Raw genomic sequence first — 15,133 nt, forward strand, 5'->3', positions numbered from 1 at the left:
AGTCACGTCAGAATGATCATATTTATGAGTTGAACGCACATGAACAGCACCACAAAGTTGTAATTATGAGTGGGATTTTCTTTGAGCCTCAACTTTCCGAGTTGGGAGCGTCTCGATTTAAGAATCACCCTTACAAAAATCAAGAGCTCATGGCAAATTTGCTGAAAACATGCGGCATATTAGCGACTGAGAATTTTCACATGCAAATGAGCTTTGATCATTGTTGCCAAAGGTTTGCTGGCAGTTCACCACTACCGGCGAAGAGCTACAAACTTCCGGCAAACATTTGCGGTAAATCAAAGGCTAATTTGCATGTGAAAATAACCAGCGGCAAATTGTCTGCAAATTTGTAGCAAGTTTGCGGCCAGTTTAGATTTTTTTTGTAAATGTGCTGCAGAGATGTAAAGTTCTATATATTTTTATCTTATTTTGCAAAGCAGTTTTTCTTTTGCTGCAAATGGGCAAGCAAAAATAACCTTTGCTGTGGTCTCCCATTCACCACCATTCAAGTTTACCCTGCTATTCGTCTACTTCTGTTCTCGAACCAGGATATGTGAAAAGGGTACATTAGCAGTAAACTTGCGGCAAATTGTCCACTGTTGCCAAAGGTTGCTGCAGGTTCACCACTAGTGGCGAAGAGCTGCAAACTTCTGAACTACTGAACAACAAAACTACATTTCCCATCATTATAGCCTCTCCTTTGTTATCTTGTCTGTGTGCTTCGGGTCGTTGTCCTGATGGAAGATGAACCTTCACCCCAGTCTGACATCCAGAGTGCTCTGGAGCAGGTTTTCATCAAGGATGTCTATGTACATTGCTGCATTCATCTTTCCCTCGATCCTGACTAGTCTCCCAGTTCCTGCCGCTGAAAAACATCCACAGCATGATGCTGCCACCACCATGCTTCACTGTAGGGATGGTATTGGCCAGATGATGAGTGGTGCCTGGTTTCCTCCAGACATGACGCTTGCCATTCAGGCCAAAGAGTTCAATCTTTTTTTCATCGGACCAGAGAATTTTGTTTCTCATGTTCTGAGAGTCCTTCAGGTGCCTTTTGGCAAACTCCAGGCGGGCTGTCATGTGCCTTTTTCAGAGGATTGGCTTCTGTCTGGCCACTCTACCATACAGGCCTGATTGGTGGAGTGCTGCAGAGAAGGTTGTTCTTCTGGAAGGTTCTCCTCTCTCCAAAGAGAAACACTGAAGCTCTGTCAGACTGACCATCGGGTTCTCGGTCACCTCCCTGACTAAGGCCCTTCTCCCCCGATCGCTCAGTTTGGCTGAAAGCACCCACAACACCCTAGCATGGTGGATGTGAGAAAGCACCACGACTCACATTTTCTTCAGTCAATGTAAAAATCTAATTTCAATTGCAGTGGCTTTACACCTGGTCAGACATTTGCTTGTATGTGATAGACAATTTACAATAGGCAAAACAGATGCAAGCCTATCTTCATACAAGAGAATGCAAATGAAACCAAAATCTCTCATGCAAACATTCTGGTTGGGACATCTCTTCAAGCATAACAGTCTTCCAAAGTATTTTTCCGGAGATGTGTGACATGACAGCCATAAAGCCCTGAGTTGTCATAGAGATGTATTATGTCATCTAATTGAAGAGAGATCACTTATTCTTCTATTAAGAACAAACAGCTTTAGACTGTCCCATGGGATGATTGTCCTGTTGCGCGGTACTCATTACACATTTAGAGGCATGATTCAAAGAGCAGTAATGAATGTGTTTACAGTCATCTTGAGGTTTATGATTAGAGTAGAAGACTGTTGGCATAAATGGAAAAGTGCTCTAATCATGGCAACATTTAAATACAAACCATTGTACTCCAATGGGATATCATCTGAGATATTAGTTATACCTCAAATCATGTGGTTAGTTGTGGAGAGGTTTTCCCTTTTTTGTTTTAAGCGATCAGACTTTGGTGGAAAATTGTAAAACCACACCATTTTATATAAGTGAGTCGAAGACATAGTCACACACAGCAGCGATTCACTTAAAAAAGAAACAAACTGATGGTGTATCCCAAACCGCACACTTCTGCACTATTATATGAGATTTTAAATGGTAAGTATTGTGAGTAGTACTATGTTAACACTGAAAATGCAACACATACAAGTGTCCTAAGAGTACCCTGATGATGCACTTCTTCATCCGTCAAAATGGAGTATGGCATGTTGGACAGTGGATACTTTATGCACTGAGCAGTCGTGGCTTGCTGTACATTGCGGAAGGGGCGGCGTTACCATGCCTCATTGCTGGTCTGACAAAACAATTGAAAATAAAGGAGTATGTAGCAGCTAGCGAATCTTCAGTGAAGACAGTACCATACAAATGTACTAAGTTGAATGCTTTACCATCACTCCACACTGTATGATTATGTACATTGTTTGAGAAACAAGTGTTGAACTGAGGCTGGCTAACGTGCTTAAAAACCACCCAGAACTCCTTAGCAAATCCATAGTAACACCCTGGCAACCACCCTCAACACCCTAGCAACCACATTGCAGCCACTCTCAACACTTTAGCAACCATATAGAAGCACCCTAGCAACCACACAGAGCACCCTTGCAACTGCATAGTAACATGCTAAAAAGCCACCCTGAACACTTTAGCAACTGGATAGCAATTCCCTGGGAACCACTCACAACATCCTAGCAACCACTCTCAACACTAGCAACAACCTAGCAGTGCCTTAGCAATCAAGTCAAGTCATGTCATTTTTATTTGTATAGCACCTTTCAAAACACGTCATTTCAAAGCAGCTCTATAGAAGATCAGGCATTAACAGAAGATAAATCTGTAATGTCTATATCTGTATATATATGATACAACTGTACATGTTCAATCACATAGAACACCCTAGCAACTAGCAACATGCTTAAAAGCCACCCAGAACTCCTTAGCAACCTATGCAGTGGCTAGGATGTTCTATGTGGTTGCTAGAGCACTGCTAGGAGGCTGGAGGATTGTTCTATGTGGTTGCTTGGGGGCTGCTAGGTGGTTGATAGAGTGTTGAGGGTGTTGCTATGTTGTTTCTAAAGTGTTCTGGGTGGATTTAAGCATGTTGCTATGCAGTTGCTAGGGTGTTCTATGTGATTGCTAGGATGCTGCTAGGTTGTTGCTAGTGTTGAGGGTGGCTGCAAATTGGCTGCTAGGATGTTGTGAGCTGTTCACAGGGCATTGCTATGCAGTCGCTAAAGTGTTCAGGGTGGCTTTTAAGCATGTTACTATGCAGTTGCTAGGGTGTTCTTTCAGGTTGCTAGTGTGTTTATACGTGGCTGCTAAAGTGTTGAGAGTGGCTGCAATGTGGTTGCTAGGGTGTTGAGAGTGGTTTCCAGGGTGTTACTAGGCATTTGCTAAGGAGTTCTGGGAGGTTTTTAAGTATGTTGCTATGCAGTGGCTAGGATGTTCTATGTGGTTGCTAGAGCGCTGCTAGGTGGTTGCTAGAGTGTTCTATGTGGTTACTAGGGCGCTGCTAGGTTGGTGAGTGTTGAGGGTGGCTGCAAGGTTGTTGCTAGGGTGTTGATTGTGGTTGACAAGGTGTTGCTATGCGGTTGCTAAGATGTTCTGGGTGGTTACTAGGGTGTTGTTAGAGCATTTTTGTGGTTGCTTACTAGACCAAGTCAAAAGATCCCACCGCCAAGTCTCTATGATTTTCTAGTGAATTTTGTTCAGTCTGCCAAGCTAAAACTATAAATCTGATTGCTTAGAAAAGTAATAGCACACCCCTTAGCATAATATGAATAATAGGATTCATGATGCTTACCTTAGAAAGCATCATAAATCTGACATTTCTGTGAAAAGACATAGAATTGTCTGCGACATCTTTAGTGGAAAGTAATCAAACAGATTGCCTTATTAAGATATTTCCTTTCAGGACAGTCAAGAACACTGTCCAAAAGAACAATTAGCACTTACTTTAGACAATGGCCTTTTTTAATATAGTTAAACATCAGAAAGGTTCTTGGCAAGGTGGCATGCTGTTTAATTTCAGTAACATGTTTCCAAAGTTTTAGGTCTGTGTGGAAGAGACAGAACCACATTTTCTGAGCTATGCATTCACATACATTTTATAGCTCTAGAATAATATTTTATATAAAAACAAATCTTATTTCTATTTTTATTTCATAAAAATACAAAAATGTAAACTAAAAGGTTTGAAACCCCTTTTCTAAATATAAATTGTATTTGAATGAATGTCTTTACAAAACATTTTTCCTTATCAGTTTTTGTGATGGGGCAAGCAAAAATTTTAGCATTGCAAGCTAAATTCAGAACTTTTTGCCCCCACGGCCAGCAAAAAAACAATCCCAATTGTTGAACACTGCTTTACTAATATAATGTTGGAAACAGTCGCCTAATAACAAAGAATGAGTAGGCATGTCCAAACATTTGACTGGTAGTGTACGTGGAAGTGCTTCCTTTATAACAGAATCTCATCTTAATTAGTGCACTATAATGAACGCTTGTTTATGAAAATTGTATTTGATGAAGATGAAATTTGAATATCAAATTATGAATCTTCTACACACAAATGGAGACACCCATGTGTTATACGTTTGGAAATGTAAGAAGAGAGAGAGAGAGAGAGAGAGAGAGAGAGAGAGATGTTGTGGGTAAGGTGCTGCAGAGACAGGACCACCCCTCCCTTTCCAACCAGCAGTGTCTCCGCATCAGGGAGAAGGAAAAGCAGGAGTTTGTGAGGATGCAGAGTAAGAGAAGAGCATCTCTAAATAACTTCAGATTTGGTGGAACTGCTTCAGAAGACTCTCCAAGCATCTTGGTATACAATAACAAGCCTCGTCAGTTCAGCTATTACGGTAAGACTCAAACTGCAAAATGTTGCCAGGATTTTATAAGATTTAACAATAATTTCTTAAAAAAAAAATACTGTATTGAGAATTTTAACTGTGAGATAAACACAACAAATTACTGAAAAACAAAATCTATATAGCGCTGCTTTGTTTTATGCTACCATTATGACATATACAGCAATGGTGGCAATGAACAAACAATTTTACATACAAAAATTAAAACATTTAAAACAACTAATTACAAATGACAATAAAAACAGCAACAGCAAAATAAATCAGAAAACACAGGAACAAAAGCACCAGCACATTACTGTGGACATCATACTACTATTGGTTAATGTTGAAGGAATATTCCGGGTTCAATACTATTTGTGACATAATATTGAATACCACAAACATTTATTTTGATTTATATCCTTTTCTTAAAAGAATAAACAATAATGAAAAAAACGAGGTAACAGTGTGGCAAAGGGACCAATTTGTTTAGGCGTAAATGTGAAGTTTATAATTTTATAAAAGCACTTACATTCATTCTTCTGCTAAAACTTGTGCATTATTTGAGCTGTAAAGATGTTTAAATTGTCGTTTTTACACTTTGAGGATTTATGGTGTTTTGTCGTCATGGCAAAGAAGTTGTAAAATTGGATATAACTTTACACAAAAAAGGGTAGTAAGGGTTTATCAAACTAAAATCATGCTAACACACATATTGGTCATGTCTTGTGGTTATATTGAAATAGTGAGTATTTTAACGTTTACGGATTGTGTAGGTGTAAGTGGCTCACTGTATCCAAGATTTGTTTATTTATTTTTAAGAACACGAGGGACGAGAATCATTTTTTGGTGTTATCAACATTATGCCACAAATGCTGTCGATCATGCTTAACTTATATTGAACCCAAAAAATTCCTTTAATTAATCAATGGTCTATTACACCAAATGAAACTGCAAAAATAAACATTGTTTTCAGTCAGATTTCTAAATATGCCCCCCAATCTGCCATTGGTTAAAGAAACTGATAGTCTGCCCCCAACTCATGCCATTGGTCGAGTCAATGTTATTGTCTCTCTTGAGAAACGCTCAAAATTTCCATAGCACCACAGAGACACAGTGATTAAATAAAAGAAAAAATAGTTTTTTACTTGTAAATGGCTTATTTATAGCTTTCCCTGCATATGGACCCTTTTCACACTTTCGTGTATGCGAAGTGAAAGTCGTCAGTTGGGTAAACTATTGTGGCAATCGGGAAGAAGAGTAATAACCAGTGCCACTACAGAGTTCCTATTTGCACAAATTCTAAAAGAAAACATCTGGATTGGTGTTTCCATGAATTTCCAAAAGATGCTGAACTTTGTACAGGCTCGGTGGGTTCAGGCAATAAATCGCGTAGAAGATTACTTCGTTATTAAACGAGGAAGCACTTTCGTCTGTGGACAGTATTTTGCAGTCGCTCACATGTGGAATTGTGAAACGCTTTGTGGTCTGAGCTGTACCGTCATGATTACACATCACAACCGACATGAGAGTGTGTGTTTGACAGGGTTAGAAGTCAGATGGAGAGCGACAAGGGTCTCTCCACTCCTTCACATCCTGCGTCGCCTCCCCATCAGGTATTAGTTTCACCAAGACCTACTCACAGATTTGTTAATTGTGCCCTCTTTAAGTATTTTTGCAATTTATGGGGACAGATTTGTAGATTGTTCTTTTAATGCATAAATGGTAAATGGTCTGCACTTATATAGCGCCTTTTTAACCTTAACGGTATTCGAAGCGCTTTACACTGTGACTCATTCACCCATTCATACACACATTCACACACCAATGGCGGCAGAGCTGCCATGCAAGGTGCTAGCCTGCCATTGGGAGCAACTTGGGGTTCAATGTCTTGCCCAAGGACACTTTGGCATGTGGAGTCATGTGGGCCGGGATTCAAACCACCAGTCCTGCGATTAGTGGCCGACCCGCTCTACCAACTGAGCCACAGCTGCCCCTATGTGCCCTATAAATATGTTCCTGCGGATATAACACACAAACTCTCAATTATCATAATTTTTTTATCAATTTACCATCATATTCCAGAAGATAACCCTCAATAAATCACTTGCACCGGTAGAGAGAGTCAGCAGTTTCAAGTTCCTCGGTGTCCACATCACTGAAGAACTCACACTGAGGCCGGTGTGAAGAAGGCTCACCAGCGCCTCTTCTTCCTGAGACGGCTGAGGAAGTTTGGAATGAACCACCACATCCTCACACGGTTCTACACCAGTACTGTAGAGAGCATCCTGACTGGCTGCATCACTGCCTGCTATGGCAATAGCACCGCAAACAACCGCAAAGCCCTGCAAAGGGTGGTGCGAACTGCCAGAAACATCATCAGAGGTGAGCTTCCCTCCCTCCAGGACATATACACTAGGCGGTGTGTGAAAAAAGCTCGGAGGATCATCAGAGACTCCAGCCACCCGAGTCATGGGCTGTTCTCACTGCTACCATCAGGCAGGCGGTATCGCAGCATCAAGACCGCACCAGCCGACTACATGACAGCTTCTTTCCCCAAGCAGTCAGACTGTTGAACACTTGATCTATCACGATCAATAATTAGCACTGCACTTTATTAACCTATAATGTATATATATTTCATATACTCCTACTTATTGTATTGTACTGTATATTGTGTATTGTATATTGTGTGTATTGTTTACTGTATATTGTATATAATTATTGTGTTGTGTAAGTATGTGTACATTTGATTTGTAAATTGTGTTGTGTAAGTATGTTGTTTTACTGTAATTGGTATATGTCTCGTCACTGTCATGACTGCTATGTTGCTCGGAACTGCACACAAGAATTTCACCTACTGTTGCACTTGTGTACATGGTAGTGTGACAATAAAGTGATTTGATTTGATTTGATTTGATTTCATTTGTAACCTTTGTTGAGTTTAGATTTAACGACTGATGGACAATGCGGTTATCGTCTCAAACTGTATGCAGGCAAAACATTTAAGGACTGTGAAAACACCTCAGCTCAGGGCTGGACTGGGAAAAGAAATTGGCCCGGGATTTTACATAGCAACTGGCCCAAAAGTTGAAGTTGTTGAACGGGGGCGGCGCTGTTTGTGGTCTGTTCTGCATAACGCGGCAGCTCCTTTTAGCGTATCGCGGCCCATTCGGCCCGTTTCGCGGCTGACCCACCAGCCCTCTCGGTTCTCCCGATGGACAGTCCGCCCCTGATCAGCCCCAAAGTGCGTCGGCCCACTGGGAAAATGCCCAGTATGCCAGATTACCAATCCAGCCCTGCCTCGGCAGCAGCCATATTTACGTACGTTTATCCAGCTATGACGACTTCGGCTTCGCGAACGCCTATGTGTGAAAAGGGTCCATTAGCTGAGACTGCAGAAAGTATTTTGACACCAAAAATGTTACATCAGCTTAATAAGTACTTTAAAAGTATTGTTCATAGTCAGTTAATATCAACTTATGTTAATGAAAAAACCTTATTGTAAAGTGTTATCATGTCATTTAGTTGTAAAACTGTAAATTGTAGGACTACTACTGTAGAAAAGTACCGTAACAGTGCAACAACTGGGAAACTGGAATATACCGTACATTCACACTATATTTTTTTTTACAGTGCAGGTACGAGACAAGCCAAAGACTAAAGAAACAGTGCAAATCGAGAATAATAAAATACAATGAGTATACATAGCAATATGACACCATGAGGAAAAGCTGAAGAATTTAACAGATTTAGTGCTGTGGTGCAGGAAGAAGTAAAGATGGCGAACACGTCAACCCCTACAGTGATTGAGAATTTTGGGCAAGTGGATCTAATCTACATCTCTATCGAGAGCACCATTGCCCTTGCATCAGTGCTGGGGAACGTACTGGTGGTCTTGGTGATCGCCATGAACCAAACTCTCAGAGATCCCACCTTCTGTTTCATTGTATCTCTGGCACTGGCTGATATTGCCGTTGGCTCTCTGGTCATTCCCTTGGCGGTGGTTATCAGTCTTGGGCTAATGACCCCATTTTACTCCTGCCTCTTCATCTCCTGTCTACTTGTCATCATCACTCAAAGCTCTATACTGTCCCTGTTGGCCATCGCCATCGACCGCTTCTTACGTGTCAAAATCCCCACCAGGTGAGTCTAAAACTATCATTGAATCTGGGGTCTTATTGGGATTTATTATTCCATATTTTTTATATGTTTAGCACCAGCGCTTAAATTAGCATGCCAACAGAATGCTGTGCTTTAGCTGTTTGACATGTTCCACGTTAAAACCATCTCTGAAAATGTGCATCTTTATATACATCCATTTCATGAAGTGAAATGACCCACAGATTTGTTACTGTGAAAAGTTAGTCAAAATAACGAACATGTTTTTGGAACGTCCATAGTTCATGTTTCTCAGCCTGCCCAAGCTCGAAAAATTAACTAAATGTTTAAAGCAGCATATCAAATGAATCTAGAGATGCTACTCTTTACAACCAAACAGGTTTCAGTGAAAACATTTGAAGAGGTTTCTTACCAGAGGCATTTTGTTGGCACTGTGCCCATAGAAGCATTTCACGGAAATCCATGCCATGGTGTTCGGTCACGTGACTATGTGCATCAGATGTTTAACCATTAAATGACTCCTTAGAGTGTCCCGAACAGCGTGCAATGGGTTTAAATTAATTTCAATTATGCGCTGCGTATAGTAAATCCAAAATAGCGATTCCTCGCACAAGGCCGTGAGATGGCATGAGGATACCATTTGCAAGAATGCATCTTATATAGAAACACATGCAATTAAATCGAATTAGATGCGCCCTTAAGACTGATTAGTTGACTAGTCATCAGGCAACCAAACGGCTAGTTGATTTTGAAAATATGTTGTTTTGCACATCCCTAGAAAAAACACCAAAAAGCAGGACCAAAATGTACCAACACAAAGGTGAATAAAATCATGTCAGATAAGTTAATCCAAATTGATTTGTTGATACAAACTTTATTTTTGTTCTGTAGCCTGATTGGCCCAGTATTCAAGAATCAGTGCCCTACTATCTACCGCAAGATGTGGAAATATTTGGATGACTGAAAGATAGTGTAACTCCTAACAGAATCAAGGAATTCTCTACATTTTGTTAAGAGTTTTAAATACACTAAGACCAAATGTAACTAATTTAACAGGACTATTCCTGTCCTGTTGCCTTGTACTCACATTTGTGTTTAGTAGTAGTAGTAGTATGTAAGTAGGTGTGTTTAATTCATTTGTATTTTTTTTTTTTTTTTGAGCAGCCTATTAGCTACATTTACAAATGTATGGCTGTTGAAATGTTGTAAATACATTATAAAATATATAAATTATTTTGAATTTGTATTTAGGTTTATTTTATTATTATACTTTTTTAAATAGGCTATATTAGGAACGTTGGTTTACAAATGAAATGCATTTGAAAATCAAGCATAGCTAAGTTAAAAAATACAAGTTGCTTATTAGAGAAAATAAGTAAATATTTCTTGAAACGGTAGTAAACTACAAGATAAATAGTGCCTTTTGTAACTTTAAACAATAGCCTGTAAACTGATCAGTTTTCGTTGGAATTACTTCGGGTTACATGTTGAAAACATGTTAAATCCAATATGTCAAACTTGTTCAGTTCAAAATACAAAGTTGCCTCAATTTGTTTTGAGTTTGGTCTTTTTGTGCTATTTTACTGACTATAGGTATCTATGACATCATCACATGTGTGGTAGTCAAACTAAGAGAAAACGTTTTGATTTGAGGCATAAATGAATGCTGAAATATTTGGTCTATATTTTGCAATTGTTACAGTACATGAAGATGTTTTTTATTAAAGTACTAGCTTTAATGCTTCAGTTTTTTTTTTTTTTATTATGTTCTTGGCCATATTGCAGGACAGCCATATATCTGTTGCTTTCTTTAATGCAAATCGATGAAGGGGTGTAATGTGAGGCTTTTAACTAAATTAAACTGCTGTCCGTCAGAGGGAATGATATCCACTGGTCTCTTAGTATTTTGTCAGCCTCCCTAACCACTCATTTGCTTACTATGAGATAGATAACACATGATTTAAATTCTTATGCAAAACATTTATGAATTGTTTATATTAAAATGTCTTAAAGTGTCAAAATATGTTTACAAATATATAATAAATAAAGAGTATTGTACTTTTTGTAATGCTTGTGAAGTACTGTATAGCTAATAGTGGTTGACCAATTTGGGGTTGATTTAAAATTGTTTATATATATATATATAACAGGGTTGGGGAGTAACGTAATACATGTAACGGGATTACATATTTAAAATACAAAATATAAGTAACTGTATTCCATTACAGTTACAATTAAAATCATTGTAATTAGAATACAGTTACATTCTAAAAGTATTTTGATTACTGAAGAGATAATTAGCATTTTATTGTAATTTGTTTAATTTAATATTTAGTCCATTCAGATAAACATTTATACATATAAATGATGCGATCCAAAGTGCATTTGAACAGCGCTGAAACACTTTCTTATGATGTGTTACATTCATACGAGCAGACAAAGAAGTACTTTTGAAGTAAGTTTGGAGCAGAAGAAATAGAAATAAACCTTGTGTAAACTGTTAGCTTTACGCTAAGCTAAAATGCAATTTCTAGCCATTTTACATGCACACGTTACCAGACACGATCATATTTCTTATCAAGAATATTCACGTTGGATCATAATTAATTTTTTCTAGTAAGACCTTTGATATTAGGCTCAAAAATCATATTCTTGATAAAAAATGTTGTATTGTTTTCCTGTAAAAATATCTAAAAATCCTTAAAACAAGATGAATTTGATTGAACTTGTTTTAGAAGCAACACTGCATCAGATATTTAGTTTTTTCAGACAATGTATTTTTAACATGTTTATTTTGTCTTTTATAGTCAAAACAAGTAAAAAAAATTGCCAGTGCTGTAGAAGTAATCCAAAGTATTTAGATTACATTACTGACCTTAAGTAATCTAATGGAATACATTAAAAAATTTTACAGCATGTATTCTGTAATCTGTAGTGGAATACATTTTTAAAAGTAACCCTCCCAACCCTGAATAAATATATATATATATACAGTATATATTTATATAGATTAACCATATGTTAATTAGGCAAATTGACGCTTATTATTGGCTGGTTATTGGCTGATGCCTATAAATTGGTCAAATATCTGTCTTTTAATAGTTGCTAATAAGAAAACACAGATCAAGTGTATTTCGATCCAGTGGTTCTCAACTGGTGAGTTCCAACCATTTAAATTGCGGATGGCAGGGAATTTAAAGGAGTTCGATTTGGGTCTGTTTCTCGCCCAAAAACGATTGTATCACTTCAGAAGGCATGGCTTAAACCCCTTGAGTCGCAGAGATTACCTTTATGCTGCCATTATGTCTTTTTGGAGCTTGAAAGTCAAAGTGTCTTGAAAATTGTACATTCTTTAAAAAAATAGTGTTTGAAATGACATGAGGTGAGTAAATGATGAGATAATTATCATTTTTGGATTAACTATTTCTTTAACTTTAGAAAATGAGGAAAAACACTTTCTATACCTTTTGTTATTGATGCCAAAGGCCTTGCATCCAGGCAAACTCTATTTTGCCACAAATTCATGTTACTTGGTAGAATCTAGCTTAATTAGGCAGATGCCAACATGGACAGGTTTGCATCACATATCCTGATTCTTGAACACCAAGAATGAAACTACAGTATGTAAAGCAAAAGACAATACAACCTGGATTAAATACGTTTTCACACATGCAACAGGGATAACATGGTTTGTGCTGATCACAATACGTTTTTTATATTAGTGAATTATTGGATGCCACAAGCATAAAACCATTGAAACTAAGGGCTGTGTTGGGTCGCCACTTAAGCTCCAATGTAAAATCTAGGTTCTGAAGAAAAACCAGTTGAGAATCAGCTTTAAACATCATTTATGATATGATTGTTGAAATATGTTATTTGCACCGTTTACACTTTTAAGTGAAGAGTCTATGAATGTCTTACTTATAGCTGACTCTGCATATTAAGCTTTTACTGAAATTAATTTATTCATAACATTACACTCTTCACATTTAAACTAATGTATGCCATTGTCTGTATATTTTTTGACAGCTACAACATCATCGTTACGCAGAGACGGGCATGGTTAGCTGTGGGTTTGTGCTGGCTCCTATCTTTTCTGGCCGGTTTAGTGCCCATGGCCGGCTGGCACCACAGCCTACCCGGGAACAGCAGCACGGTGCCCATACAATGCCAGTTCACCAGTGTCATGAGACTGGATTACATGGTCTACTTTAACTTCTTCGGTTGGGTGGTGGTACCCCTGTCGGTCATGATTGGACTGTATGCAGAAATTTTCCGCGTGATTTGCCGCCAGCTCAATCGCAGAGCCGAGGCTACTACTACCGACTCCAGCAAGTACTACCGCAAAGAGCTGAAACTGGCCAAGTCGTTGGCGCTAGTTCTCTTTCTGTTTGCTCTCTGCTGGCTGCCGCTCCATTGTATGAACTGCATTGAGTTTTTTTGCCCTACATGTAATGTGCCAAAGAGCGCCTTTTATGTGGGTATCTTTATGTCGCACGGCAACTCTGCCCTCAACCCGTTGGTGTACGCGTTCCGTATCCAGCGCTTCCGTGATACACTCATTCACATCATCCAGCGATTCGTGCTTTGTAAAACCTCAACTATCTCAAGCTACCATGGTCCTGGACCAATCACTGAAAAAACACAAGTTCAGGTGTAGCCACTACGACTAAAAGCTAATTAACTGGCACTTTCCACGAATATCCTTTTTTTTTGTTTGTTTTAAACATCCGTTTTTATTGTTAGAACTATTGTAAACTATCAAATGTCAGTAGGGTTAAGGTCCACTCACCTCCCCTATAAAAGATTTTGGCCAGTCAAATTAAATCATAGAAAAATATTGTATACATAAGGTACAAATGGGGCTAAAAGCATCCATTAAGGAAAATGCTTTTTTTCGGGTCGCAAAATGCATCAAGATAAAAAAATACCTTTCTTTTTATCTAATATTGATGGAGCACATAATTTGTGTGAAAATAAATAATAACTATGGTTGTTTCAGCCTCATGAAATTTACTTAACAATAGCAACATCTTTGAAAACCAAAATTGTTACACGTTTTGCTGCAGTTTCCCAGTGAAATGTCCAGCAGGGGGCTCCAAAAGTGAGTGAAATGGTGTTGTAATCAAACAAGGGCTTTGAGGTGAATCTTTGATGGATGTTTTAATGAGTAAAACTTACCCCCTAACCTAAACTTAACCAATAGTGTTCAAAACGATAAATGAGATGTGAACAAAACAGTCATCCTTACCCTAATCCAGCAACTAAACCTAACCAATAATGTTTAAAAGCAAATTCCGTCATGATTCGACATTAAAAGCATATTTACTTATGCAATCACGTCATTTCACTTTTGTTTCGTGCACCCTTGGCTGGGTTCGAGGCTCGGTCTCCGAGTCCAATGTCCAACATTCTAGCAGTTCGGCTACCGCAGAAGTTAATCACATTGGAATAAGTGTGTACATGTAGGCGGGTCTGTTACACAAGCTTTAAAATGTAGATCTAAGTAATAGAGCGAAAAATACGTGTTTATAAAGTCATAAACAGCCATAGTACCCGTGCTTTGTGTGAAAGTGAACAAAACGTGCCATTGTTGTAGCACCTCTAGTGTTAATGTCACATGGAAACTGCAGCAAAACGTAGAGAGTGGCACGTAAATGTCGGTTTGCAAAAATTTAGTCATACTAACGTTTATTCTAGGTTGCGTTGTTTTTTAATAAAATTCATTAAAAAAAAAAAATGGGGGGAAACTTTTGGTTTAATCACCTTGAACAAAATTCAAAATGACAAATAAGCATCTTGTCTCAAAATAAATGTGATCATTTCAGGGATTATACATTTGCAATATTTTAGAAGTTATCAAATGTAGGGCCTGGGTAGCTCGGCGAGTATTGACAATATCAACCATGGAGTCACGAGTTCGAATCCAGAGTGTGCGGAGTGACTCCAGCCAGGTCTCCTAAGCAACCAAATTGGCCAGGTTGCTAGGGAGGGTAGAGTGACATGGGGTAACCTCCTCGTGGTCACTACAATGTGTGGTTCTTGCTCTCAGAGGGGCACGTGGTGAGTTGTGCGTGGATGCCATGGAGAATAGCATGGGCCTTCACACGCGCTACATTCTACACTGTAACGCGCTCAACCAGCCACGTTATAAGATGCACGGATTGACGTTCTCAGACATGGAGACAAC

General features: G+C 38.7%; 1 protein-coding gene across 1 annotated transcript; it reads left to right on the forward strand.

The window, feature by feature from the left end:
* The first annotated feature begins 4,559 nt into the window (after positions 1-4,559).
* LOC127646565 (adenosine receptor A1-like) lies at positions 4,560-13,603 on the forward strand. Its single transcript, XM_052130320.1, has 4 exons — positions 4,560-4,833; positions 8,458-8,462; positions 8,591-8,967; positions 12,973-13,603. Exons 1-4 carry the CDS (start codon positions 4,560-4,562, stop codon positions 13,601-13,603), a joined length of 1,287 nt encoding a protein of 428 aa, XP_051986280.1.
* Positions 13,604-15,133: the final 1,530 nt, after the last annotated feature.

The sequence above is a fragment of the Xyrauchen texanus genome, chromosome 7 (assembly GCF_025860055.1).
Source record: "Xyrauchen texanus isolate HMW12.3.18 chromosome 7, RBS_HiC_50CHRs, whole genome shotgun sequence".
Classification (NCBI taxonomy): Eukaryota; Metazoa; Chordata; class Actinopteri; order Cypriniformes; family Catostomidae; genus Xyrauchen; species Xyrauchen texanus.

Coding starts and splice junctions, on each gene's coding strand:
- LOC127646565 (XM_052130320.1), top strand. CDS start 4,560: ATGTGTTATACGTTTGGAAATGTAAGAAGAGAGAGAGAGAGAGAGAGA. Junction 8,968..12,972: donor CGTGTCAAAATCCCCACCAG/GTGAGTCTAAAA, acceptor ATTTTTTGACAG/CTACAACATCATCGTTACGC.